This window comes from Pan troglodytes, chromosome 10 (genome assembly GCF_028858775.2).
Source record: "Pan troglodytes isolate AG18354 chromosome 10, NHGRI_mPanTro3-v2.0_pri, whole genome shotgun sequence".
Lineage (NCBI taxonomy): Eukaryota > Metazoa > Chordata > Mammalia > Primates > Hominidae > Pan > Pan troglodytes.
This window is the reverse complement of record NC_072408.2, coordinates 13,621,910-13,647,652: the sequence shown is the minus strand read 5'-3', so window position 1 is coordinate 13,647,652 and position 25,743 is coordinate 13,621,910. Positions and strand designations below refer to the sequence as shown.

General features: G+C 50.2%; 3 protein-coding genes and 1 long non-coding RNA gene across 17 annotated transcripts in view; 2 read left to right on the top strand and 2 right to left on the bottom strand.

The window, feature by feature from the left end:
• Nucleotides 1–25,492, top strand: part of VAMP1 (vesicle associated membrane protein 1) — a 31,946-nt gene extending 6,454 nt beyond the window's left edge. Inside the window, exons 5-9 of one of the 5 annotated variants that reach the window (XR_010147949.1) lie at nucleotides 15,894–16,011; nucleotides 16,501–16,614; nucleotides 17,577–17,703; nucleotides 20,940–21,111; nucleotides 24,957–25,492. Coding sequence is in view for 1 of the 5 variants with exons in the window: in XM_003313441.7 (XP_003313489.1) it covers nucleotides 110–126 (17 nt within the window). In the remaining 4 variants the exon portion in view is untranslated. Of the gene's footprint in view, nucleotides 1–109; nucleotides 2,360–15,893; nucleotides 16,012–16,500; nucleotides 16,692–17,576; nucleotides 17,704–20,939; nucleotides 21,118–24,956 lie in introns of those variants that run through there. The other 4 variants (XR_008538427.2, XR_010147947.1, XR_010147948.1 and 1 more) reach the window with 4 other exon arrangements.
• Nucleotides 2,294–13,033, bottom strand: TAPBPL (TAP binding protein like). Of its 8 annotated transcripts, none has more exons than XR_010147945.1 (8): nucleotides 12,342–12,636; nucleotides 11,357–11,587; nucleotides 10,938–11,207; nucleotides 6,871–7,209; nucleotides 5,641–5,943; nucleotides 3,666–3,749; nucleotides 3,212–3,478; nucleotides 2,294–2,568 (listed from the first exon to the last, which is right to left on the bottom strand). XR_010147945.1 is itself a non-coding variant. In XM_063785417.1 (7 exons), the coding sequence occupies exons 3-7, from the start codon at nucleotides 11,110–11,112 to the stop codon at nucleotides 2,435–2,437; spliced, it is 1,035 nt and encodes a 344-aa protein (XP_063641487.1). In that variant the 5' UTR covers nucleotides 11,113–11,207; nucleotides 11,357–11,587; nucleotides 12,870–13,033; the 3' UTR covers nucleotides 2,294–2,434. The 8 variants fall into 8 exon arrangements, 6 of the variants coding, with proteins under 6 accessions (XP_063641487.1, XP_063641486.1, XP_063641488.1 ...); XR_010147946.1 differs by having other exon boundaries at nucleotides 3,212–3,443; XM_063785417.1 differs by lacking the exons at nucleotides 3,212–3,478; nucleotides 12,342–12,636 and adding an exon at nucleotides 12,870–13,033.
• LOC134807459 (uncharacterized) lies at nucleotides 13,061–15,354 on the top strand. The gene is made up of 2 exons (XR_010147950.1): nucleotides 13,061–13,185; nucleotides 13,674–15,354. It is a non-coding gene; the product is annotated as an uncharacterized LOC134807459 (long non-coding RNA).
• Nucleotides 13,080–19,884, bottom strand: CD27 (CD27 molecule). Of its 3 annotated transcripts, XM_054663990.2 has the most exons (7): nucleotides 19,422–19,704; nucleotides 19,093–19,229; nucleotides 18,421–18,508; nucleotides 14,301–14,480; nucleotides 14,023–14,112; nucleotides 13,640–13,759; nucleotides 13,183–13,386 (listed from the first exon to the last, which is right to left on the bottom strand). In XM_054663990.2, the coding sequence occupies exons 1-7, from the start codon at nucleotides 19,555–19,557 to the stop codon at nucleotides 13,262–13,264; spliced, it is 876 nt and encodes a 291-aa protein (XP_054519965.1). In that variant the 5' UTR covers nucleotides 19,558–19,704; the 3' UTR covers nucleotides 13,183–13,261. The 3 variants fall into 3 exon arrangements, with proteins under 3 accessions (XP_063641489.1, XP_054519965.1, XP_508952.2); XM_508952.7 differs by lacking the exon at nucleotides 18,421–18,508 and having other exon boundaries at nucleotides 19,098–19,229; nucleotides 19,422–19,884; XM_063785419.1 differs by lacking the exon at nucleotides 18,421–18,508 and having other exon boundaries at nucleotides 13,080–13,759; nucleotides 19,098–19,229.
• Nucleotides 25,493–25,743: the final 251 nt, after the last annotated feature.

The following is a 25,743-nucleotide window of genomic DNA, read 5'->3' as shown; positions in this document are numbered from 1 at the left end:
CTTAACAATGGAAAGACCTGAATGTCTGGTAACTTGGTGTAATTTGCCCTCTTGTTTTCTCCTGTCTCTTTCTCTTTTCCGTCTGGGACTTCCTGATTCCTGTGTCCAGTCTACTTTTTTACTTGAGAATGTACCACCCCTTCCCTGTTCTCCATTGCCATCCACATTCATGTCCTCTGCCCTCTGTTTGCTCTCTCAACACACTTCCCCACCCACCGTCCTCCATTCCAGCCCAGGCTTCTCCATCACCCATTCCTCCTTTTTCGTTGCGTTCATTTGCACTCTGTCCCTCAACACTAGAAATGCTGCTCGTGGCACAATCTAAGTCACTACCCGAAGAGCAACAGCTGGCGCCTCCTCCCCGCCTGCTTTTTCTGTACTCTCAAGTTCCCCCAAAGCCCCAAAGAGTTGGAGGCCAAGGGAAGGGGCAGGGAGGGGAGTGGCTGAGGCGAAGTACCCATGAAGCTGCCCAGACTTGGGAGGAGAAGAGTATCGGTGCCCATGGTGACTTCTAGAAAACCTGGCCACTGGTAGGAGCTAGGGAGGGGCTGGGAAGATGACAGCTCACTCAGTGCTGCCTGGTCGTGTGGAGCTTTCCCTCCTGGGCCAGGCCTGGAGAGGGTCCTGGGGGTGGACCAAAGTCCAACTTGGTTTCAGTGCAGTACCCTTTTCGAAAGTAAAAACTTGTTTTTTGTAGTTATTTCTAATCTGTTCGTCCAGGATTTTCCGTGTCTTTGGGGATCTTACAACTTGACTTTGTTCTCCAGAGGCCTGGAGAACACTTAGGGATTGTGAAAATAGCAGGACTTGTTTCCATCCTAGAAGCAGTCCCATGTGCTTCTAGCTGGAAGGAGCTTTCTCTTCTTTACATTTTCTACAGCATTCTGTATGAGGGCACCAAATAAATCCATCTAGCTGGTAGTTTTATCTAGCCAAATAATTTAACCTAGCTCCCAGTTAATTGTTGGCATAAAGAGAGAGATTGCCTGTTAGTTATAGAGAAACAGTGAGTCAAGTGCTTAATTTGAAAGTAACAAGCTCAGAGGAAGCCACTCCTTGCCCTCGTTAAAGAGGGTCCTGTTCCTCTCTTCCTGTTGATGAAGGAGCGTGAGGGTGTTAGCAGTGTGAGATCTTTGGACACCCATGGAATCCTTTCCTCCACACCACCCGTGCACTTGCCAAAGACAGGGATGAGGCAAGAGGTTCTTCCTGAGGCCCGGCCGATCCTCAGGATGCAGAGAAGTCATGTAGACCCACCAGCCCCACCTTGGGGGGAGGCGTGCCAGCCTGTGACAGGTGTGCTTGTGTATTGCTGTGCTGTCATGGGGCCCTCTCCTTGAGAGCCGCCTCTCTGTTCTTCCTGTAGTATATTCCCCTTTGAACCACCCTTTCCTGTCTGAATTCTACTTTGCCTCCTTTCTCTTCCTCCTCTTTGCATGGTTTGTGTGTATAGACAGTGGAACCTGAGGATGGGATCTGCTCAGCCTATCTTCGGGGCAATTGCTGAGCTTCAGGATGGGCTATTAATGTGGGATAAGCCCAGGTGCAAGGGGAGGAGGGCAGGCTGGGAACAGAGCGGGGAATGCCCATGGCCCTTTATTCCTTCTTCCCTCGGTCCACGAACAGGAAGAGGCTGAGGCCATGCTGGGCAGGGTCTGGATGCCCACTTTCCATGCAGCAGCATTTCATTGCGCAAAACCATCCTTCCTTTCCCTTCGCCCTTGTTTCCCACATTCCCTTCGTCCTGCCCAAGGGCGGGACTGAAGAGCTGGAAGAAAGCAGTCAGTACCCTCCCAACGGCCCCCCTCGAAGGTCTCCACTCTCCTCTGGGCTCCTCCTTGCCTAATGCAGGGGGTCACCGCTGGAGAAGAACCACCACTGTCCTCGATGTGTCCCAAGCCTGGAGCGAATCCATCCTCTTGGCTCTCCCAGCCCTATCACAGGAATCATTCCTGGGTTTCTGTCCCTCTGAGGCTCACCAGGCGTAGTTGGCCTTGTTCTTTGGGGGTATTAGCCCTTCTACTTTCTTTCTCACCCACCCTGTACCCTCTTCTGTGTGTCTTTGCTATCCCCCTTTCCTCCCACCACCCATGTGCATGAGCAAATGTGCAACAAAACCCCGGGACTTTGCAGTCAAATGAAGCTGAGCTTCCCACATCCCATTCTTCGGTTTGCCATGAGACGATGTGGGGTTTCCACTGTGTGTCTGTCATCACCTCTTTGTCTTTTTTTCCTAACCCTGATCTCATACTTGTATAGAGTAATAACAACAGTTGTACTTCCACCAAAGGCATGTGGCATATTTACCAATGTCATGTATTCTGAACAAAGGCAAAAAATACAAATTCCTACCATTAAACTGGCTTGGTTGTTGTTTGGGTTGGAGTAGCTGGGGGGGGCTTGGGGGGAAGGGTGTCGTTTCTTTCTAGTAGTCTCACGTCACTTTAGCGTGTAAGCTGGGCTGGCTTACACGCGCTGTGCGGTCTTCATGGAGATGGGAGCTCTGTGTGTCAGCACAGGAAGTGGTTTCCCAGCGTTCAGCCTGAAGCAGCCCAAGTCCTGTAGGTGCTGGTAAGAGGAAGTGAAGACAGGAAGTTGCGTGGGCATCTCACACTGGCAAACAAGCACAGGTTCCCTCAGGCCTCTTCCATCTGCCTCCTGTGCTCCTTCCTAGGTCCTTGGCCTGCTTGTCCTGTCCCAGGGGATGTGCCCAGATAAGGCTGTCAGTGAACACCCCCTTACCCCCTTTTCCCCATCATCCTCATGTACAGTTTTGGTATGCTGAGTTCCACCGTATTGACCAGGCACATTTTAGAAACGAATAAAAAGGAGAAGTCTCTCCTTGCAGCTGAGGGAGTGAGGCATTTGCAGGTATCCTGAACCTCCCAGCAGTCACCCGAGGGAGCAGAACCCTAATTGCAGCTGAGGTGCAACTGAGATGGAGCCCCGGGGGTGCCTCTGAGGGCCTTTGTTTCATACTTAAACACTTTGCAAGTTGGAGCCGCTAGGCTTGGTGACAGGGCTCAGTTGGGACCAGTGTGGAGAAAGACAGGAAAGTGGAAAAGCTTGGTCGCAGCAGACACAAAGGGCTTTTATTTTGACAGAGCTGAGTTTGGGAGGGGTAGCCCAGCCCCAACCCATGCCTCATTGTCCCTCACTTGTTCCTTCTCCATTTCTTCCAGCTTTGTTTTCCTACCATCACACCACCAACCTGGCTCTTTGGTCTTAACCTCCATCTGGACATTCTGCCTTCTTCTTGTCCCCTCACTTCTTCCTGTTCTCTGCCTTGGTACATGAGCCCAGGGTGCACAGTGAAGGAAGGCAGAGGCCTCTGCAGAGCCAGGCCCAGTGCCCCGTGAGCTGGTGCCACCTTCATGTATTTTTAGCTCTGCGACTTGACTTAGAGTCCTTCTGGGAGCACGTGACTACTCTTTCTTTCTACTCTGAGGCAGGAGAGTGACAGACTTTAGTGAGGTAGCTAGGAGAAAACAAGAGGGAACACGACTGGTTTCATTTTCATTTAGGGCAAACTCAAAAGCAGGAGGCTGTGATGGGTGGGTGGCTGGAGCTTGGGGCATCTGGGCTTCCACCCTGGTCTGGGTGGGGAGGTGGTTAGAGTGGGTGAGGTGGGCCAGGGCCAGAGCCAAGGGCACCCAGGCTCTTACCTTGCCGTCTCTGAAGCCCCAGGAACATCAGTGCAAGAAGGAAGAGACTGCTGGCAAAGATGACTCCCAAGGCTGTTCTCCGCTCTGTAGGTGAGAGCAACGTGGGCGGGGATCATCGTGCGCAGGAATCATGAGCTGAGCCCTCACCTGCAGTGTCCACCCCAGGGAGGAGGAGCTAAGGATTGTGTGTGTGAGTCCCTGGTTGAGGAGCCTGGAACAAGGCACTCAGCAGCATTTGTACTTATTCAAGGTTGCTGGATACTTGTGGGTTACTCCACACAGAATTCTCTACCTCTTCCCACCTAAGGACAAGGTTTTAAAAATTGCTTTGCAAGTGAGATTTAGGTGGGTTTATTTGTTAGCACTTAACTTGCCTGGACACAGTGGCTCATGCCTGTAATCCCAGAACTTTGGGAGGCTGAGGTGGGTGGATCACCTGAGATCAGGAGTTCGAGACCAGCCTGGGCAACATGGTGAAACCCTGTCTGTACAAAAAATACAAAAAATTAACTGGGCATGTTGGTGTGCACCTGTGGTCCCAGGTACTTGGGAGGCTGAGGTGGGAGAATCACTTGAGCCTGGGAGGCAGAGGTTGCAGTGAGCTGAGATCGTGCCACTGCACTCCAGCCTGGGCGACAGAGTGAGACCCTATCTCAAAACAAAGCAAAATAAAACAAAGCAAAACAAAAAACCACCAGTTAACTGGGATTTTGTAAATAGTTGGGGAATGATGTGAGCTGAAGTGAAACCTCAGTTTTGGGGAAGTTCACAGTCTAATGAGCAACCAAATAATGCCCAGTGCTCCTGGATGTTTCCATTTCAAGTTGCGGGTTCTTTCCTGTCCCTTTCCTGCTTAAAACCTCTCAACAGGCAGGGTGCGGTGGCTCATGTCTGTAATCCCAGCACTTTGGGAAGCTGAGGCGGACAGATCACCTGAGGTCAGGAGTTTGAGACCAGCCTGGCCATCATGGCGAAACCCCATCTCTACTAAAAACGCAAAATTAGCCAGGCGTGGTGGTGCGCGCCTGTAATCCCAGCTACTCGGGAGGCTGAGGCAAGAGGATGGCTCGAACCCAGGATATGGAGGTTGCAGTGAGCTGAGATCATACCACTGCACTCCAGCCTGGGGAACAGAGCAAGATTCTGTATCGAAAAAAAAGTAAAATAAAATAAATAAATAAATAAATAAATAAATAAAACCTTTCAACAGCATGCTATGGCTCTCAGGAAGTTCCAGCTTGAAGGCCCAGTGAGATCTACAGGGTTTAATTAAGCCCGTAAGGGGAATCCGGTTGCCTGTTTTTCACATTCTTTCTTTACCATTGATTGATAGGTGACCTTGGGCAAATTCACTGACATCTGCAAGTGCCTGTTTACTCACCTGTAAAACGGGAGTCATGATCCATGAAATCATACATTTAAGTGCTTTCTACACTGCTTGATTCATGTAAATGCTCAATAAACAGAATTACCTCCGAAGCTTCAGAGCCACTTTCCCTTTTTCCCATATACCCTAGGCTCTAGCTGTGCTGAATTACTTGCAATTCTCCAAATTCTCTTTAGGCTGTTTTATGATTTGGCTTTCATATATGCTATTGTTTCTATCTTGAGTGTTCCCTTCCCTCTAAGCTAGTTAACTTGGCTCAAATGCCATCTTCTCTGTCTACTTAGTCTTGTCTCTATTACTGGACTAAGCTCCTGGAGGGCATGATCAGGAATTATTCATCTGTGATCTCCAGCCTTAAGCACATTGCCTGACACCCTGGAGGCTGGAGTATAATGAAGTCTCAGGGGATGTGTGGTAGAAGCTGTGGCAGCTGCCGCCTTGGGAAAATAGCCAGGAGCAGAGGCAGGAGCATGAAGCCAGGGCTGCGAACAAAGTGGATGGGCAGCAGAACAAGGCCATAGATGAGCTGGGGCAGGAGAGCCATGAGCCCTAGTGTGGAGGTGGGGAAAAGGAGGACACTCCCAGTACCTGGTGGGACAACCTGGGTGCTGGCCCCAAGGGGCTCCTCCAGAGAGATGTGTGTGACCTGGCAGGTGTAAGTGGCACCTGCAGAGCCAGGTTCTGCGGTGAGAGAGGAGGAGATGCTGTAGGTGCCTGCCACGCTTTGCCTGAGGCTGGAGAAGGAGGCACCAGAGACTTGGGCTGGGGATCCACCCAGCTCCTCTCGGGTCCATGTCACCACCACATCCAGAGGGTAATAGCCAGCAATGTCGCAGATGAGGGTGGGCAGCAGAGCTTCGTTTGCCAAGCTCAGTCGTACTTTAGGGGAAGCTGGAGAAAGAATGAGGAATAAGATTACACATGGATCTAACTGGGGACAGCGGAGGAGCCTGAAGCCTTTTCTTCCTGCCAAGATGAGAGTAGACTGTGGAGGCTACGGTGTCCCTTGGTGGTGTACCAAGGCGGGGGTGTGTGAGGGGCCCGCCTGGATGCAGGCCGTAAGGTGGCAGGGTTACATTTTCCAGAAAACTGATAGATAGTAAAGCCAACTAAAGATTGGCTGGCTTCTTACTGTCATTCTAAGCCAGTTTTTTTTTTGTTTTTTTGTTTTTGTTTTTTTTTTTTTTAAGATGGTGTCTTGCTCTGTCGCCCAAGCTGGAGTGCAGTGGCATGATCTTGGCTCACCTCCACCTCCACCTCCGGGGTTCAAGCGATTCTTCTGCCTCGGCCTCCTGAGTAGCTGGGACTACAGGCGCGCACCACCATGCCTAGCTATTTTTTGTATTTTTAGTAGAGACGGAGTTTCACCGTATTGGCCAGGCTGGTCTTGAACTACTGACCTCGTGATCCGCCTCCCAAAGTGCTGGGATTATAGGTGTGAGCCACCGCGCCTGGCCTCTAAGCCAGAGATTTTAAAGGATAGCAGTGATAATGGTCAGAACCGCTTCCACTGCTCTGCCTTGGTTTGCTGCTGCTGCTCCTCAGGATGTGGTCCAAAAGGACTGGGGTGATGGAGACAGCTAGCCACAGCAGGGCAGCAGGATCCTGGGCTGGAAATCTCTTGGTGGAATAATCCTGGAGTCCAACGGGACTCCTTATCTGATGCCATCTGTGCTTCCATGGTGAAGATGGCATTTAAGTTGTGGGATTGAAGCCTGCTTCTCAGGAAATCATTCTTGCGTTTGGGTCCCAATCTGGAAACGCTCCCAGTAGACATGTTATATCCCCTTCCCTGGGATAACCATGTCCTAGCCTCACCTTGGATGTTGAGCTGGATGATCTGCTGAGCTCGGTACAGAGAGGTGGTGATCTGGCAAATGTAGGTCCCCTCGTCCTGTATAGTGAGGCCGGGCAAGGTGAGGGAGGCATCCCTGGCCATGCCCAGTTGCGCAGGCTCCAGGATAGCGCCCTTCCGCACAGCCTGCCCCTGCCCTGCTGTCCAGCTGTACACCAGCTGACCCCTGCCCTTGTGCTGCAGTCGCCACTCCACACTGATGAGGTCCAAGCCCGGTGCCATGGAGAAGCCACAGTCCAAGGAGGCTGAGGACCCCAGCAGGAAGCTCAGGGATTGGGTCTGTGTCATCACCTGGAACTCCACTGTGAAGAGGAAAAGAGGGGTGATTTGTGGGCTACTTCCTCCTTGAGGTCACCTGATCTCCAAGCTGTGGTCATGTTGTGGGCATACACCTGCCTCTTCCTCTCCTGACAGGCCGGTTGAGCTTATTTTCCTTCACATGGAACCACAAAGAAATGGGGCTCTGGAAAGGTAGCATGGTACACATGATGGCCATCACCATTTTGGGATCACTTACCCTAGGATAATTTAGTGAAAGCTATGGATCTCCCACCAGGAAAAATAGATATGCAAAATTAAGAGTTACCATCAATCTTCAGGTAAGAACTACTAGAGTAGCAGAAAAAGCTCTGAAACCCTGGTTGTTCCACTTACTGGCTCCGTGACCTTTGACAAGTCACTAGGTGTTACCAAGCTCACCTGCTTAAGCAAGGATGCTGTGAAGACTAGAAACAATAGTTTAAAAAGTACGTGGTGGCTGGGTGCGGTGGCTCAAGCCTGTAATCCCAGCACTTTGGGGGGCCGAGGTGGATGGATCACCTGAGGTCAGGAGTTTGAGACCAGCCTGGCCAACATGGTAAAACCCTGTCTCTACTAAAAACACAAAAATTAGCCGGGCATGGTGGCAGGTGCCTGTAATTCCAGCTACTTGGGAGGCTGAGACAGGAGAATTGCTTGAATCTGGGAGGTGGAGGTTGCAGTGAGCCAAGATCGCGCCATTGCATTCCAGTCTGGGCGACGAGTGAAACTCCGTCTCAAAAAAAATGTAAAAAAACAAAACAAAACAAAAAAACACGTGGTATTAAAAAAACAAAACAAAACAAAACAAAAAAACACACGTGGTATTGGGAAGCCCAGGTGGGTGGATCACCTGAGGTTGGGAGTTCGAGACCAGCCTGACCAACATGGAGAAACCCCGTCTCTACTAAAAATACAAAAATTAGCTGGGTGTCGTGGCGCATGCCTGTAATCCCAGCTACTTGGGAGGCTTAGGTGGAGAATCACTTGAACCCAGGAGGCGGAGGTTGTGGTGAGCCAAGATCGAGCCATTGCACTCCAGCCTGGGCAATAAGAGTGAAACCCCATCTCGAAAAAAAAAAAAAAAAAAGCATGTGATAGTAGTATCTGTGCCAAACATGCTTAACCTAAATCCAGTCATGAGGAAATGAGGAAAACAATCAGACAAATCTAAATGTTGGGATACTCTACAAGACCACTAGCCTGGACCCTTCAAAAATGTCAATTCTATGAAACATGTTCTAGATTAAAACAAGGGACAGCACAACTAAATGCACTGCATGATTCTTGTTTGAATTGTGTACTTAGAAAAAGAAAGCAGTAAAAAAAAAAATATTGGGACAAGTGGAGAAATTTGAATTTGGAGACATTTAATTATTTTTTAAAGAGAAGGGTCTTAGGTTGGGCACAGTGGCTCACGCCTGTAATCCCAACACTTTGGGAGGCCGAGATGGGTGGATCACCTGAGGTCAGGAGTTCAAGACCAGCCTGGCCAATATGGTGAAACCCCATCTCTACTAAAAATACAAAAATTAGCTGATGTGGTGGCGGGCGTCTATAATCCCAGCTACTTGGGAGACTGAGGCACAAGAATCACTTGAACCTGGGAGGCAGAGGTTGCAGTGAGCCAAGATCGTGCCACTGCACTCCAGCCTGGGAGACAGAATGAGACTCTGTTAAAAAAAAAAAAAAAAAAAGAGGGTCTCGCTCTCTATGTTGCCCAGACAGGACTCAAACTCTTGGGTTCAAGCAATCCTCCTGCCTCAGTCTCCTGAGTAGCTGGACTACAGGTGTGCACCACCATGCCCTGGACTTTATAGTTGAGACTATTATCATATCAATTAAAAAATATCTAAAAGTATGAAGATCTGTGGCATACTAGGCAGTCGTGTGGGGAGATAGGGACAGTCTGCCCTAGCAGGGAGGAGTATTTTATCACTGATAATATTCAGAATTGCCAATGTCGGGAGATGGTGAGACTATAAAGCCATCTGACTTTTAGCTGATTTTATTTTTGTTCTGAAATATTTTACAGTCTGCACTCCCTTATTGCCTGCACTACGGGTAGACTACTTCCCCACTTTGGTTTGTTTCTGACATGATGGCTTTGTAACTATGAAGGATTACATCCTTGTCCTTCATTGTAAACTAATACATGCTATGGATGTATTGGGGGTTCAAACATGCGTTTGGGGTTCAAGTGTTATCTTCTGCAACTTACTCTCAGTTCAGAGGAAAATACACACATACACATATACACACACGAGGAGTCGGGGGAGAGAGAATGTGGCAAATTGGTAACAACTGGTGGATCTAGGTGTAGGGTATATAGGTGTTCATTATATTATTATTTCACCTTTTTTTGTAGGTTTGGAATAAAAAGAGAGAAATACCTACGCATGCCAGGAGTATGGTAGACACTGGACAGACATGAAGACCTTTTTCTAATGGGTCAGGATAGATTTAGGTTGGACCACAGAGAGGTTAGAGTGTTCTGGGGTTTTCCAAGGATAGGACGGTTGCCCCTAATTTTCTCTGGACTTGGCTGTTTCTTCTTGGAGACTCAAAGAAGCACGGCACAGAGTATTGGATTAATGGGCTCTGGGGAACCCTGTCATCATGTTCTCAATTTCTTGTGCCCTCGAGGATGTGCTGAGCTGGAGAGGGCAAGTACTGGGTTTACTAATAAGATCATGAACAAATGATGCATCCCTGAGCTTTACCCCTGAAGCACCAGAGCAGCCTAGCCTTTCACTGGGAGAAAACCGGGTTTTGGCTCGATAAGACTACAGTGGACAGCACCCATGTACAGAATAGCATCATGTGTCTTATTTCCTCACGGCAGCCCAGTGAGATGAGAACGATCTCCATTTTGGAAATAACACAGGTTGTCTGTGTGCCTGGACCTTCAGGTAGGGGCTGCGAAGCATTCTCTTGTGGACTCAGGGTTTTTGTTGTTGTTGTTGTTTTTGAGACGGTGTCTCACTCAGCTGCCCAGGCTGGAGTGCAGTGGCGCAATCTCGGCTCACTGCAACCACCGTCTCTGAGGTTCAAGTGATTCTCCCGTCTCAGTCTCCTGAGTAGCTGGGATTACAGGCACCTGCCATCATGCCCGGCTAATTTCTGTATTTTAGTAGAGAGGGGGTTTCACCATGTTGGCCAGGCTGGTCTTGAACTCCTGACCTCAGGTGATCCACCTGCCTTGGCCTCCCAAAGTGCTGGGATTACAGGCATGGGCCTTCGCACCTGGCCTGACTCAGGGGTTTTTAGGAAGAAAGGACCAAGGCCTAGGGGTGCCCTGAGGTGACCAGTGTGGATGGAGGTGGATTTGTTCCCTTTCTTCTTCTGTCCCCCATATCTTACCACTTTAGAAAAGCAAAACTTTCTGTGACTTGCTTTTCTTTTCTTTTCTTTTCTTTTCTTTTCTTTTTTTTGAGATGGAGTTTCGCTCTTGTTGCCCAGGCTGAAGTGCCATGGTGTGATCTCGGCTCACCGCAACCTCTGCCTTCCGGGTTCAAGCGATTCTCCTGCCTCAGCCTCCCTCGTAGCTGGGATTACAGGCACCCGCCACCATGCCCGGCTAATTTTGGTATTAGTAGAGACGGGGTTTCACCGTGTTGACCAGGCTGATCTCAAACTCCTGACCTCAGGTGATCCACCGACCTCGGTATCCCAAAATTCTGGGATTACAGGCGTGAGCCACCACACCTGGCCTTGCTTTTCATTTTCTTACCTGCAGTTCGCACAGTCCCCTGGGGGCTCAGGGGCAAGTTCAGCGTCGGGTGCCAGAGAGCCTCATTCTTGGCGACCCTGGGAGTCTTCATCACCAAGGAGATGCTAGGTCCCCCTCCAGAGACCTGCACGTTGGCCATGAACCAAGCTGCTGTCTTAACAGTGGTCTCTGTCATCTGGAGAAAGTAACGGGAGATCTCACAGGTCACCTCCTTCCCACTGCAGTCAGCATGGAGCAAGGCCTCGGCCTGGGGAATCTGGACCAGGTCCACTGGGGAGAAGCAGGGCACACACAGAGGGCAAATTAGCGTGAGAACACCAGGGCCAACGGGAGGCAGTATGTGTGGCTGTAATCGGGACCTGGGCTGTCCTGGTGGAGGGAGCCCGGGAGGACCAAGGACACAGGTGGAAGGCTTTTACCTGAGGCCTCGAAGATAATAGGTGGGTCATCTTGGGCCAGCGTGCCCCCTTGGAAATCGGTGAAGTCCTCCAGGGAGCCATCGTCCAGCACTGGCACCTGCTTCAGCACAAGGGAGGCCCTTGCCCTGTCCTCACTGCTGGCGAGAGCTCCACGGTGCGCACTGTCCTTCGCCAGGAAGCAGTCTAGGACCACGTCCACTGCCCGCCACTGCCCCTCTGCTGGGTGGGGCTCTGCAGACAAAGGCTGGGGTGAGCACCCCCTTCCCCAGAAAGCTACTCCACACTTGCTTCCTGCCCCCGCCCTCAAACTGTGGAGTCATCAAAGGGTAAAAGTTGCCATCCAAGATCCTAGCTGTTTCTGTGTCCCTCTATTCTCCCGTCATCCCCAAACCAGCTTTCTGGAGAGCACCTGCTAGTCCAGGCAAATACTTCTTGGTGAGAGTTAAAGTCCTGGATTTGCCTTGCTCAGAGGAGTTTATACTTGCATTTCCAACTGTTGAATAAAAGACTATCTTTTCAGTCAAAGGAATTCTCAGAAAACAAGCAAGTGCCACCGCAGAGAGAGGAGACTGGACGGTTACTGTTGCTGGGGCACTGACAGCCTGCACTGCTTTCTCCCATTTCGGGTAGCCTTCCCCTCCCCCGCCTTCAAGGTCACCTTCCAAGTGATTTCCTCACCTGGGGAGTCCTTTCCTCTTCTGAAGTGTCAGCTCCCAGGCCAGTGCCCTCTCTGTAGGACAGTGGCTCCTGACCACAGCCACAGAGGCAGCCCCTCTTTAGCATTTTCCCTGTGGAGTCCCCACCCTCCCTCCACACACACTATTGGTTCCTTCCTTTGCCAGCCGCTGAGCCTTTCCCCTGTTGGGCTTAGAAGGCGATTGGGTCATCCCCGGCCCCTTTGCTCTTCTGGAATCTCGGGGAGGGTGGCACCCTGGGGCTTCAGTAGCTCTTCTCCCAGCCAGCTCTCCCCGACTCCCAGACTCACTGGTTTCTGCTGCTCCAGATAGAGCCAGGCAGAGCAGCAGGCACCAGCCCTCCTGTGTGCCCATGGAGGCTGCTCTCGAGTTCCCTCCTTGCCCACCGCCCTTCTCCACAGTCCTACGCTGCTTGCGAGGCCGGGCGGAAGAAGGGGGCTCTCCAAGCACACCTGGCAGCCTGCGGCCTTTAGGTTTCTTCCCTGTTCCCTCTGCTGCCGACTTTTCTTTCACTTTCACTTAGAGCAAGATGGCAGCCCGCGTCCCTGTGTGAAGCCGTCTGCAGCAGCTGCCAGAGCCCTGCTTGCTGTTTCCTTTCTCACCACCCACCTCACCCGGAAATCCCCTGGTGATTTCGAGACCTGACCTCTGCACCCTTTTGCTCCCCACCTGTCCCCAAAAAGTGGAGCTATAACTGTGGGAAAAGGGGATCTGAAGTCAGACACAGGATCCACAGTAGCCTGGGGACCTTTCTCACCCCCGCCCTTGAGCAGGCCCCAACATAACCGGCCGAGAAACCTCCTCTGCCAGATCCTGACCTGAGCCAGGAGGCGGCCAGGAAACTGGATTTTGGGACTGGAATTTCAGAGAGGAAGCTGGAGAGCTGCAGGGTGGTCATCTGTCACTTTATTTTGCCCGTCTTGTAGCATGTGGGTCTTTCGCAGCAGGAAGTGTGTTTTACAACCAGAGCCCCCGCCCTCCTGCAGCGCAGGCGCAGCTGGCTGGGCTCCTGCTTCCCACTCTCCACCTCATCCATATTTGTCCTCGTCCCTGCCAGTCTCGAAAAGGCACTCTGTCACGTGTACACAGGAAAGGGCCCTGACAAGAGGATGGGACTGCAGTTGTGGCTGCCAGGTCTCACTCTCCCTTGGATGGTCGGCGGGGTGGGGGTGGAGGCCAGGGCTGTAGTGCAGCTCCCGCAGGTGCTGGCTCAGGGGGAGCAGGCAGGCTCCGGTTTTCGGTAATCCTCCTGGATGGGGATGGTGCTGCCCTCCTCCTCCCTGGGGCAGCTGTAACGACAAGGCTCTGCAGGCTCCACAGGACTTTCTCCTTTGTCTGCAGAAGGAGATCCGATGAGTCTTGGCCAGCAGTGGGGGCAGGGGGAGACGGGAGAAGGAGATGGGTAGAGGCGGGTGCCCTTGGGGGAGGGGTGTCAGGAGCACGCCAGCTAAGGGGAGAGAAGGGGTAGGACCAAGGCTGGTGAAGTGGAGCTGGTGGGTTTCAGTGAGATTCCAGGCGTGGGCAGTGGAGTTGAGCCAGTGGGGTGTGGTGCAAGGGCAGGACCGGAGACCTGTGTTCTGTCTCTTACTTGATCTATATTTCCTTCGTTGATGGAGGAACAGGGCCCCGGCCAGGGTGAAAACAAGGAACATTCCAGAGAAGATCACAAGGATGCGAATAAAATCGGAGCTGCACAGGGATCTTTGGGCTGTAATAGGAGGGGACACACAGGGGTTAGGGGAGGGTCTAGCCCTTGGCTCCCTCAGCCCAGCCCTCCTGTCACCTTGCCTCTCCCCTTCCCCCACCTTATTCTATCCCACCCGCCACCGTTGGCCAACTCCTCTCCTAAACAGTGGACTCTGCTTTTTCCCCTCCTCTTATCCCTAATCCTAGGAGCTTTCTGTCTGGCTTCCCTCCTGGCCCCTCATGTATGCATTCTCTCTAGCGGTGGGGATTAAGGAGAAAACTCACGTGGCCAGTGGGTAGAGAGAGTCCGGGCAGGCAGCTGCCTGAAGTCAGCCAGAGTCTGCATGTGCCCAGCTGTCCTGGCCTCCAGCATCTCTGGAAAAACAGAGACAGAATGAGTAGCAGCAGGGAACCCCATAGGGCACATCTGAAGGCCTGAGAGGTGCTGGATGGGATGGGAAGGCAGAAACAGGCTGACCTTATCTAGTGGTAGGAGTGGGGAGTACTGGTTGGGGTATCACCGCTACCCCACGTGATGGCACAGAGAGTTGCCTAGAACTTACCACTGACATAAGGTAAGTGGGTGGGCTGAGGGTGTGGGCTCAGGGCCTGAGACGACCGAGCGGTCAGTGAAGGGTTTGGAAGAGGATCACACTCGGTGCACTCCTTGTCCCTGCACTGCCAGCCATTGCGACAGGCACACTCAGCATTGGCAGTGATGGTGCAGTTGCGAACGAGAAGACCTGGGGGAAGAGAGGACCAGGGAGCATAGGACACTCAGACCTGTGGAGACCTTCAAGGTCCACTTGCTTCATCCCCCAACCCCCATCCCAGGCCCACCTCTAGGGACGTGCTTCCCTTTCCATTCCCACCCCTGCAAAGGCCTGCCCTTTGCTCACGGCCCCCCAATGCCTTTGCCATTATTATTGTTATTAAAGAAGAAAGTTGGACCTTTCAGAAGGAAGATTCATGGGTTCAGACATAGAAACCATGAAAAGTAGAAAGAGCTTATATGACTTTCTCTTGTACTCCCTGATACATTTTTTATTTTTTATTTATTTTTTTGAGATGGAGTCTCGCTCTTGTTGCCGAGGCTGGAGTGCAATGGCGTGACCTTGGCTCATTGCAACCTCTGCCTCCCGGGTTCAAGCAATTCTCCTGCCTCAGCCTCCCAAGTAGCTGGGATTACAGGTGCCCGTCACCACACCCGGCTAATTTTTTGTATTTTTAGTAGCAACGGAGTTTTACTGTATTGGCCAGGCTGGTATTAAACTCCTGACCTCAGGTGATGCACCAGCCTCAGCCTCCCAAAGTGTTGGGATTACAGGCGTGAGCCACTGTGCTCGGCCCCAATACTTTAATAACTTTTAATTAAAGTATAATATACGTACAGAGAGGCACGCATGATTGTAAAGCTTAAGAATTTGTACAAATTTGGCTCACAGGGATAACCAGCAGCAGATCAACAAATAGAAAATAGCCGGGTGAGGCAGGGAATTGCTTGAACCCGGGAGGTGGAAGTTGCAGTGAGCCGAGATCATGCCACTGCACTCCAGCCTGGGCAACAGAGTGAAACTCCGTCTCAAAAAAAAAAAAAAAGAAAAGAAAGAAAGAAAATAGCCAGGTGCAGTGGCTTACGCCTGTAATCCCAGCACTTTGGGAGGTTGAGGTGGGTGGATTGCTTGAGCTCAGGAGTTTGAGACCAGCCTGACCAACATGGTGAAACCCCGTCTCTACAAAAAATACAAAAATTAGCTGGGCGTGGTGGTGCACACCTGTAGGCCCAGCTACTGGGGAGGCTGAGGTGGGAGGATCGCTTGAGCCCGGGAGGTGGAGGTTACAGTGAGCTGAGATCATGATACTGCGCTCCAGCCTGGGTGACAGAGTGAGATCCTGTCTCAAACACCACCAACAAAAAACAAAACAAAGTATATTAGGGATTCCCAGGGGCTGGGGCTGGGGCTGGGGTTGGTTGGGGGGAGGAAATGGGGAGTCATTGCTAAGGGGTACAGGTTTCTCTGGGGTAACGAAAATGTTATAGAATTAGATAGTGTTGATGGCTGCACAACCTGTGGATACACTAAAATAAATAAATAATAAATAGTTACTTGATTACAGTTACTTAGCCTTTATTTTGTTTGTTTGTTTTTTGACAGAGTCTTGCTTTGTCGCCCAGGTTGGAGTGCAGTGGCACGATCTTGGCTCACTGCAACCTCCGCCTCCTGAGTTCAAGTGATTCTCCTGCCTCAGCCTCCCTAGTAGCTGGGATTACAGGTGTGTGCCACCACACCTGGCTAATTTTTTGTATTTTTAGTAGAGATGGGGTTTCACTGTGTTAGCCAGGATGGTCTCAATCTCCTGACCTCGTGATCCGCCCGCCTTGGCCTCCCAAAGTGCTGGGATTATAGGTGTGAGAATTTGCCTTTAAAATATACATTTTGCTCAAGTGTAGGGGTCCGATGCTGGGTGGCTGGGTGTTAATTATCCTGGGGGCGGAGGTGGTAGGGCACTAGCTGGGCTGGGCTGGGCTCGCTGGTGACTGGTTTGAGAGGAGGGTGATTCAGAGGAAGGCAGTGACACCCAGATGTGGGACAGGCTGCAAGGAAGCCTGGTGGGCCTTAGGGCAGACACTTGTGGGGACCCGGGGAGTCCTAGGTGCCCTGACAGGTGGAAGAGGGGTGCAGAAAGGGAGGATGTCAAAGAGAGAATGTCAAAGGTCATAACCAAACCTAACAATTTTCTTCTACTTATGCCTTTTGTCAGGACAAGGAGAGGGACAAATTCCTTCTTGGCATCCTTATGGCCCTGTGACCTGCTAATGAATGCTGACCCTGAGTTGCTACTAGAATTTGGTTTCCTTGTGGCTTCCCAGGAATTGTGAGCCATGTTGGATAAGGACCTGCAAGGGAAGAATGAGGAAGCCTGGGACAGTGCAGGAGGGGAGAGCACTGGTGGTAGGCAGGAGTGATGACAAGGGTCTCCACCAAAAGGGAAATGGAGGGGTTAAAGAAGCTGCTGGGGGGGGGGGGTTCAAAACAATGTGTTCTCACTCGTAGGTGGGAATTGAACAATGAGAACACTTGGACACAGGAAGGGGAACATCACACACTGGGGCCTGTCGCCTGTCGTGGGGTGTGGGGAAGGGGGAGGGATAGCATTAGGAGATATACCTAATGTAAATGATGAGTTAATGGGTGCAGCACACCAACATGGCACATGTATACATATGTAACAAACCTGCACATTGTGTACATGTACCCTAGAACTTAAAGTATAATTAAAAAACAAAACAAAACAAAACAAAAACAATGAGGTGCTATTGTTTTAGTGGTGAGTATCCGGAGACCTGGGAGTTCTATTTACCAGGTATAACCTGGGCTCAAAATTCCAGGCTGACTTCAGGCATGTCCTCATCTCACAGATGCCAGCACTAAGGCCCAGAGAGGGCCGAGCTCATTCAGCCCACCCATCTTCTCACCCCTGGCTGCATTTCCTGGGGGTCCTTCTGCAGCCAGGTGCTGCTGCGGTACTTTGGGATCTATTGGCTGAGCTCCCAGAGAAGGGTCATGGATTGGGCTAGTTTGGAACAAGTGAAGGGACTGAAGATGGGCTCAGTATGGGGCGAAGACCTTCAGGAAGTGTCTGCAGAGTGAGTAGGGGGGTTTTAACTAGGAAAAGTTCTAACCCTGTAGGGGCTGCTGCCAAGAGAAAAGCATCTATTACAGTTACATTTTTAAGTTAAGTAGACTGAAGAATATTTCTTGTGTATTAAAGATGTTCCTTTTTGGTTGATTTGCAATGGAAAAGCTTTTGTTTTCTTTTTTTTTTTTTGGAAACAGGGTCTCACTCTGCTCACTCTGTCTCCCAAGCTGGAGTGCAGTGGTACAGTCACGGCTCACTGCAGCCTCCACTTCCTGGACTCAAGTGATCTTCTCACTTCAGCCTTCTGAGTAGCTGGGACTACAGGTTCGTGCCACCACGCCTGGCTAACTTTTTGCATTTTTAGTAGAGACAGGGTTTTGCCATGTTGCCCAGGGTGTTCTTAAACTCCTGGGCTCAAGGGATCCGCCTGCCTTGGCCTCCTAAAGTGCTGGGATTACAAGTGTGAGCCACTGCTCTGGCTTTTTGTGTGTGTGTGTGTGTGTGTGTGACAAAGGGTTTTGCTCTGTTACCCAGGCTGGAGTGCAGTGGTGTGAGCAGCCTGGACCTCCTGGGCTCAAGTGATCTTCCCATCTCAGCCTCCCAAGTAGCTGGGACTGCAGGTGCACTACCATGACCAGCCAATTTTTTTAGAGACAAGGTCTCACTATGTTGCCCAGCTGGTCTCAAGCTCCTGGGCTCAAGTCTCTACAAAATATGCAAATACCCTTCTGCCTTGGCCTCCCAAGTGCTGGGATTATAGGCATGAGCCACCACATCTGGTGTTGGTTTTTGTTTTTGTTTTTACGGGACCAGGCACTGTAGCTCACACCTGTAATCCTGGCACTTTCAGAGGCTGAGACAAGAAGATTGCTTGAGCCCAGGAGTTCAAGGCTGTGGGGAGCTATGATTGCACCACTGCACTCCAGCCTGGGTGACAGAGCTAGACCTTGTCTCTAAACTAAACAAAACAAAACCCAGTACCAAGAGACCCAGTGACACCAAACACATTTTGCAAGTAGGTAGTTTAATAGTTACAGTTACCTAGTTCTAAAAAGTGTCTTGCTAGAGAACATTTGTTCAAAGGGGCCGCTTTAAAGCCTGCTATTCTAGTGTATACTGGCCGTAGTTTCTGAAATTGTAGCGAAGATGGAGAAATAATAACAGCATTCATAAGCACAACTGCAGATATTATACTTCTTAGTTTAAAAAAAAACTTTTTTTTTGGAACTATAAAATAAAAACACAGGCTACATACATACTCATTTTCTCAAATTGGCTTTTGTGCAAAAAAAGGTCGTTACCTATTGGGTTGTTTTGTTATTTCCTTAGAAAGATGTATTCCAAATTCCCAATGGCCAACCTACACATGTGCACTCTGGGAACACAGTCAGTTTATTGGTTGGGGGTTGCTTGCCCGAAATCTGGGGTCGTAGAGCCACTTCTCTCATTTTATTGTCTTGATCCTATCCATAGACCCATTCTCACCAATCCCTGAAATTCTATTTATCCCTTTCCTGAAATACTAGATGTCTGCCCACGTTAATTCATGCCCCACCTAGGGTGCCCCATTTCCCAGCATTGGCTCCACTTGCTGTGAGCCTTGAAGAAGGCCAAAGCTTTGGCCCCCTCATCCTCCTTGCACCCCCAAACCTGTCACCAGCCTTGCTCCCCCAAATGCTTGTCCAGTGTCCCCACCTACACACCCTTGCCCACCTCACCAGAGTTACAGTGCCGACAGCTCTCACAGTGGGGCCGGGTGTGGTGGTCGGGAGAGAAGGAGACCCCCGGTATGCAAGGATCACACTGAGCAGCCTTTCTGTGCTGGTCACAGTCCTTCACGAGGAATGTTCCTGGGAGGAGAGGGTAAGGGATCAAGGCCTGAGAAGGGCTGGTTCTCTGCCCTCTTCAAGGTGGTACCTCCCCACAGCTGCAGGATTTCCCTCCTTGCTTGAGCTCAGTCTCACCCTGCGCCTATTTACTGTATTAACCCCAGTCCTCTCTCTTTCGCCACTCACCTGGCCCTTACCAAGGCCCCCTCTTACCTGGCTCACACATCTGGCAGCACAGCTTTCCCTGAGCCCAGTAGTGCCTCTCTGGGCAGCTCTTGGGGGCTGGAGTAGCTGAGAGCCCCACCAGGGTCCCCAGAACGCACAGCCACCAGGGATGTGGCCGTGCCATGGTCCCTGCCCAGGGAGCTCCTTTCCGTGCCCAGTTGCTGATGCTGGCCTCTGGAGTTAGCACCTCCAAGCTGGGCGCTGCTGTCTCTTCTTTGCACCCCCTGGGCAGTGGCTGCTTCAGGTGGCAAGCCAACCTTTGAAGGCAGAATCTCTATTGTGGCTGTTTTTTTTTTTCTCTCTCATAGCAGCAACCTCCACCCCCTTCCCCTTCCGTGTGCTGGGGAGAGTATTAAAGAGCAAACTCTGTCAGACCTGCTGCTCTTCAAACATGCTTCCTCCAACACATGAGCCTTCCTTAGTTTCCGCCTCTCCTGCTCATGAAGCATGTAGCCCACTGACTCCTGCTTCTTTGACAAAAAGGTGATGGACACACAGTCGCTCACCCCTCCTATTCATGCACTTGCGCACAAAGGTGCCCACGTTACCCCCCCACCACCACCCACCCCCCCGTCCACAGTTTACAAACGAATTCGCACGTCTCCTGTCTCCCATACCTGCATCCCTCCTTTCACAGACAACAGTTGAAAGAAGGAAGGAGAACCAGAATTCAGCACAGATCCACAAGCTCTTATCTGAAACTTTGGGGGTCAGATAAGTTTTGGAATTCAGAATTTTTCAGGTTTATACAGAAACTAGCACCACAAAACACCCTTGGGGAGTTGGGGTAGTCTCATAATCAAACGCAACATTTCTGCAGCAAAACTATTGAATATTTACACCAACTGGGAAGAAGCTTAAATAGCCTTGTCTCAACTGAGGTCTGGTTTGATGGCCAAACGAGTTTGCTACAGAATGCTCAGAATTGCAAGCAAGGGGCGTAGAGCTGCCTCTCTTCTGTCACACTCTGACAGATCACCTATGCTCTCCTTTAATCCTCATGTCAGTCTCTGATGTGGGTGCCACCTACTGCCCACATGGCCTTCCCTCTCAGACCCTTGCTCACTCCTCTCTTTTGTGCCATCTTTATCCTCCCCTTCCCACCTCTGGCTGTGTCAGTCACTGGTGTCCTGGATCACCTGGAGCATCTTCTCTCCTAGCCTTGGGCGCTTGGGATTAAACGTAGCTTCCTACGGGGCTCATCTCTTTTTTATTTTCCCAGTTCTCCCAGCAAGACTGATTTCGGGATATTGGAAACAGCTAGACTTTTCCCTCTTTGAGTCATGGGGACACACACGGGTCAACAGCCTCCTCCACTCTTTCCTCAGCAACCGATATGTGGAGTGGCTTATTTCCCCAGGAAGTTTTTAATTCAGGGGCTTTGCCGTTGTTTCCACACTGTTCATAAATGTCACACTGCTGTGGTCACACCTGTCAGATCTGTTCTCTATCTCACTCTGTAGTTTCCTTTCTCCTCATTTTCTCCATTCTCTTGTCTTTTCCCAGCCCCCTCTGCAGCTCTTCATGGGGGTCCACTCAAGTCAGAAGCCACATCTGGGTGTGATTCAGAGAGCTGTTTATGCAAAACTACCCTTGTCACCATCAGGCAAGGCACCTGAATTCCCACCGCAGAGAGTGCTGTGGCCCTGAGGACTTTTCTGTCACCAGCCATTTCCAGGTTGTGGTAAATGTCTTCACTGCAGGCATGGGGCAGTGGGGTGGCTAGCTGACAGCAGGCCCTGGGAGGATGGATGAGACCCTCAGAAGAATCATGAGGAACTGGGGACCTTTAGGAAGAAACTTGTCGAACAGGGACTTGGAGTTCGCTGAGCCTAGCAACCTTGAACCGACTGGGAACTGCTCACTAGCCTAAGGCTGCTGTCCTCTGGGCCAAAGCCCATCTCCTCTTTTCTACATATCACTTCTCCAGGGGGTCAGAGCAGGAGCAGGGTCTGCCTGGCTTTCCTGGAGGGCCTCGGCCAAGAGGAGGAAAGCCAGGTTTCTGGACGTTTTTCTTTCCTAGGCAAATAGAATGAGCTCATCTCCAGCACTCTTTGCATCCACTTCTGGTGAGCCTTCCCCATCCTAGGCTGGCTCCCTGGACGGGACCTTCCTTTTTTTTTTTTTTTCCTCCCTCCATTTCACTCTGTCACCCAGGCTGGAGTGCAATGATGCAATCTCAGCTCACTGCAACCTCTGTCTCCCAGGCTCAAGCCATTCTCACGCCTCAGCCTCCCGAGTAACTGGGATGACAGGTGCGTGCCACCACGCTCAGCTAATTTTTGTATTTTTAGTAGAGATGGAGTTTTGCCACGTTGGTCAGGCTGGCCTCAAGTTGATCCGCCCACCTTGGCTGCGATTACAGGGGAGAGCCACCGTGCCCAGCTTATTTTTTGTATTTTTAGTAGAGATGGGGTTTTGTCATGTTGGCCAGGCTGGACCAGAACACCTAGCCTCAGGTGATCTGCCTGCCTCGGCCTCCCAAAGTGCAAGGATTACAGGCATGAGCCACCATGCCTGGCTGGGCCCTTCCTTTTGTCTAGAGGCCCTGGGATGCAGCCTGACATCTTCCTTGAAATCTCACACAACCACTTTCTCTTTTGGGGTCAGCCTCTCCCCCATGCCTGGCTGGGGCATAAAAACATATGGTATTTTCTCAACAGCTCCCTGCTTTTCTTTCCTTTCCAGAAACAGGCCCACAGCAGCCCTTCTTGAGAACTCTGCGGACTCTCATGACTTTTTTTGGTTCTTTTTTTTTTTTTTTTTTTGAGACAGGGTCTCTCACTGTTGCCCAGGCTGGAGTGCAGTGGCATGATCTCAGCTCACTGCAACCTTTGCCTCCCAGGTTCAAGCGATTCTTATACATCAGCCTCCCAAGTAGCTGGGATTATAGGTACCGGCCACCATACCCGGCTAATTTTTTGTATTTTTAGTAGAGACGGGGTTTCACTATGTTGGCCAGGCTGGTCTCAAACTCCTGGCCTCAAGTGATCCGCCCTCCTCGGCCTCCCAAAGTGTTGGGATTACAAGCGTGAGCCACTGTGCCCGGCCTCTCATGACTTGAGAGGGCCTGACCAACCCTCCACCTGGCCCAGTGACTGTAGCCTAGATGTCAGCCAGGGGCACTCTGCTCCTTAAAATCTAGATAAGATGCTCCTTGCTTCCCACTCAGGGCAAGTCCTGGGCAGGCTGTCCACCTGCATGAGTTCCAGTAGGTTGGGTGTTCTTGTGGCTGCCTCTGGCTCTGATTTCTCTTTCAGCTGAAGTCTTGTTCTTGCCTCCGTGTCTCCTGTCTGTTCCCTTACCTGTACCCTGCCTCAGGCCCAAATTGTCGGACACAAGACTTGCTTAAAGTTTCCTCTAAACCAGCTCTAAACAGAAGGCTGTTAGGTGTGGCAGACTTTGTCTTTTTTCTCCAATTTTTATGAATCGATAACCTGTTAAAGCGCCCAGCAGGACTAGTCTCTGCGAGACCTTTCCTTAGGAGGAAATTCTGTTACAGGACAAAGATGTCCGCAATCACTGTTCCTGACTTAGGCTCCTGAGTCTCATCACCTGCAGCTCTGAGTTTGTCTGGCCTTCTTTGTCCCCTGCTCCCCATTGCTTCCTCCCCGACGACCACCACCAGCACTGCTGCCCCCACCACCTTAAAGCCTCCTTCCCAGCAAGGCTTTGAGAGGCCACCTGGTCAGGACAGTGAGTTAAGCTCATTCATGAGGTTCTGGGTCCTCGCAGCTCTGTAATTTTCATTTCTGCACCTCCCCAGCCTGGGTGACACAGGAGACTGACCAACTATGGGTATTTCCAGCCTCTGCCCACTCCTCAGAAGCCCAGCACAGCTCCCAGTGTCTCCTAGCACATAAGGCACTGGCTAAACATTGGACGGTCCAGCTTAGCTTTGTGCCGTAGCGGCTCTGTCCACAATTATAAAATGGAAACGTCAGAGGGCTCAAGGCCCCTTAGACCTCCTCATTCATTTGACAAGCGTTTTTTGCACATCCATTTTGTGTTAGGAACCAGCTCAGTAATGGGGCACAAAGATGAAAAACAAACAGACAAATATGTGGTTTCTGCCCTGACGAGTTGACACACCAGTGTGAGAGTCAGACATCGATCATATAATCTCAAAGACAAATGTAAAATTGGCCAGGTGAGGCGGCTCACACCTGGAATCCCAGTCACGTTGGGAGGCTGAGGCGGAAGGATTGCTTGAGCCCAGGAGTTTAAGACCAGCCTGGGCAACAGAGTGACACCCCGTCTCTACACATAATAAAAATAAATTAACTGGGTGTGGTGGCACATGCCTGTGGTCCCAGCCACTCGGAAGGCTGAGGTGGGAGGATCACTTGAGCCCAGGGGGTCGAGGTTGCAGTGAGCCATGATCATGCCAGTGCACTCAAGCCTGGGAGATAGAGCAAGACCTAATCTCACAAAACCCAAAAAACAAAACAAAATTACAATTAGTTAGTAATGGTCATTATTGCTATGAAGGAGAGAGTTGGGGTGCAATATAGGTGTCTATACCCCTAATAGGGGGATTTAAGGGGTAGGGAGTGCCTCATCCAGGAAGCAAAGTTTAACCGAGATATGTGGGATCTGGCAGCTCTCCACCTACGTGACAATTATTACTTCCCTTGGTTTCTGTGACACGATTCTATTTTCCTTGCTTTGACCACTTGTTTTTTAAGTGCTATTTTTTATTTTTTTATATACAGATTATATACAATAGGGATAATCTGTTCCTTGAAAGCCTGGTAGAACTTGATTTGCTTGTGTGTAGCTGTTTCACTGTTATTATTATTATTATTTTTAGGCTGTCTTGCTCTGTTGCCCAGGCTGGAGTGCAGTGGCATGATCTTGGCTCACTGCAACCTCCTCCTCCTGAGGTCAAGTGATTCTCCTGCCTCAGCCTCCTGAGTAGCTGGGATTACAGGTGTGCGCCACCACACCTGGCTAATTTTGTATTGTTAGTAGAGACGTGGTTTCACCATGTTGGTCAGGCTGGTCTCGAACTCTTGAGCTCAAGTGATCCACCCACCTTGGCCTCTCAAAGTGCTGGGATTACAGGTGTGAGCCACTGCACCCGGCATACTTTGCCATTCTTTTTCTAATGTATTGGATGCTTAATTAATTTAGAAATTTCTTATTTTCTAATATATGCATTTAAGGCTATAAACTTCCCTTGAAGATCTACTTTAGCTACATCTCATCAGCTTTGCTATATTGTTTTTTTCATTATTGTTGATTTGCTTTTCCCGTTATTATTTATTTTTACCTATATTTCATTTATAAATGCATTACAAATTTTCCAGATCTGTGGGGCTTAACTTTTTGTTGTTTATTATTTTAATTTTAAATTTATTGTGGCCCGAGCACTCTGTCTGTGTAGCATGGCAGGCAGCACGTTGGTCCCCCGAGGACATCTGCGCCCCTGAACTGCATGTTAATATGGCAAAGGGGAGTTAAGGCTGCAGATGGAATCAAGGTTGGCCTTGCAATGGGTGATTATTCTGCATTATCCAGGTAGACCCAGTGTAATCACAAGCATCCTTGTAAGTGGCAAAGAGGCAGAGGAGACAGCGCCAGAGAGGCAGCTGCATGAGAAGGATCAAGATGTTGCTGACTTTGAAGTTGGAAGAAGAAGGCCATGAGCCTCAGTATGTGGGCGGCTTCTAGAAGCTGGAAGGGGCAAGGAGATGGATTTGACCCTTCAGCCTCCAGGGGCAGCTGTACCTGCCATCACTGATTGTAGCCTGGTGAGGCCTGTTTTAGACTTCTGACCTGTAGAGCTGTAACATAATACATTTGGTTTGTTTTCAACCACTAAGTTTGTGGTAATTTGTTGTAGCAGCTGTAGAAAATGAATACATATGAATCCTCTGGCATTTGTTTGAGATTTGCTCTATGGCCTAGTATGTGGTTGTAAATGTTCCATCTGTGCCTGAAAAAATGTATATTTCTAATTCAGTAGTCTCTGCTTTTTTTTTTTATTTTGTACCCCATCAATAAAATGATTTTCAGCATGTATCCCCAAATAAACAATATTTTATTTATTGATTGATTGATAAACAGACATGTTTAATGATAGCTTGCTTTTCACAGAGATGACTTCAGAGACTTCTAATCTATAATCCAGGAGTATATAACCATGCAGCACAGACCAATTAGCCACATGTAAAATAAACTAGATTCTTACCACAACTACCCTGTAAACATGGCAACTATTCTTTCCAAGAGGACCCTAATCTTATGTGAAAACACCTACTGTGGGGGAACCAGAAACCTAGCTATGTGGCCAAAAGTAAAAACC

Coding starts and splice junctions, on each gene's coding strand:
- TAPBPL (XM_508953.8), bottom strand. CDS start 12,405: ATGGGCACACAGGAGGGCTGGTGCCTGCTGCTCTGCCTGGCTCTATCT. Junction 11,588..12,341: donor ATCTGGAGCAGCAGAAACCA/GTGAGTCTGGGA, acceptor CTTTGTCTGCAG/AGCCCCACCCAGCAGAGGGG. Junction 11,208..11,356: donor TATTATCTTCGAGGCCTCAG/GTAAAAGCCTTC, acceptor GCTTCTCCCCAG/TGGACCTGGTCCAGATTCCC.
- CD27 (XM_063785419.1), bottom strand. CDS start 19,557: ATGGCACGGCCACATCCCTGGTGGCTGTGCGTTCTGGGGACCCTGGTG. Junction 14,481..19,097: donor CTGTCGGCACTGTAACTCTG/GTGAGGTGGGCA, acceptor CTCTTCCCCCAG/GTCTTCTCGTTCGCAACTGC. Junction 13,760..14,022: donor TCTCTCTACCCACTGGCCAC/GTGAGTTTTCTC, acceptor CTCCTATTACAG/CCCAAAGATCCCTGTGCAGC.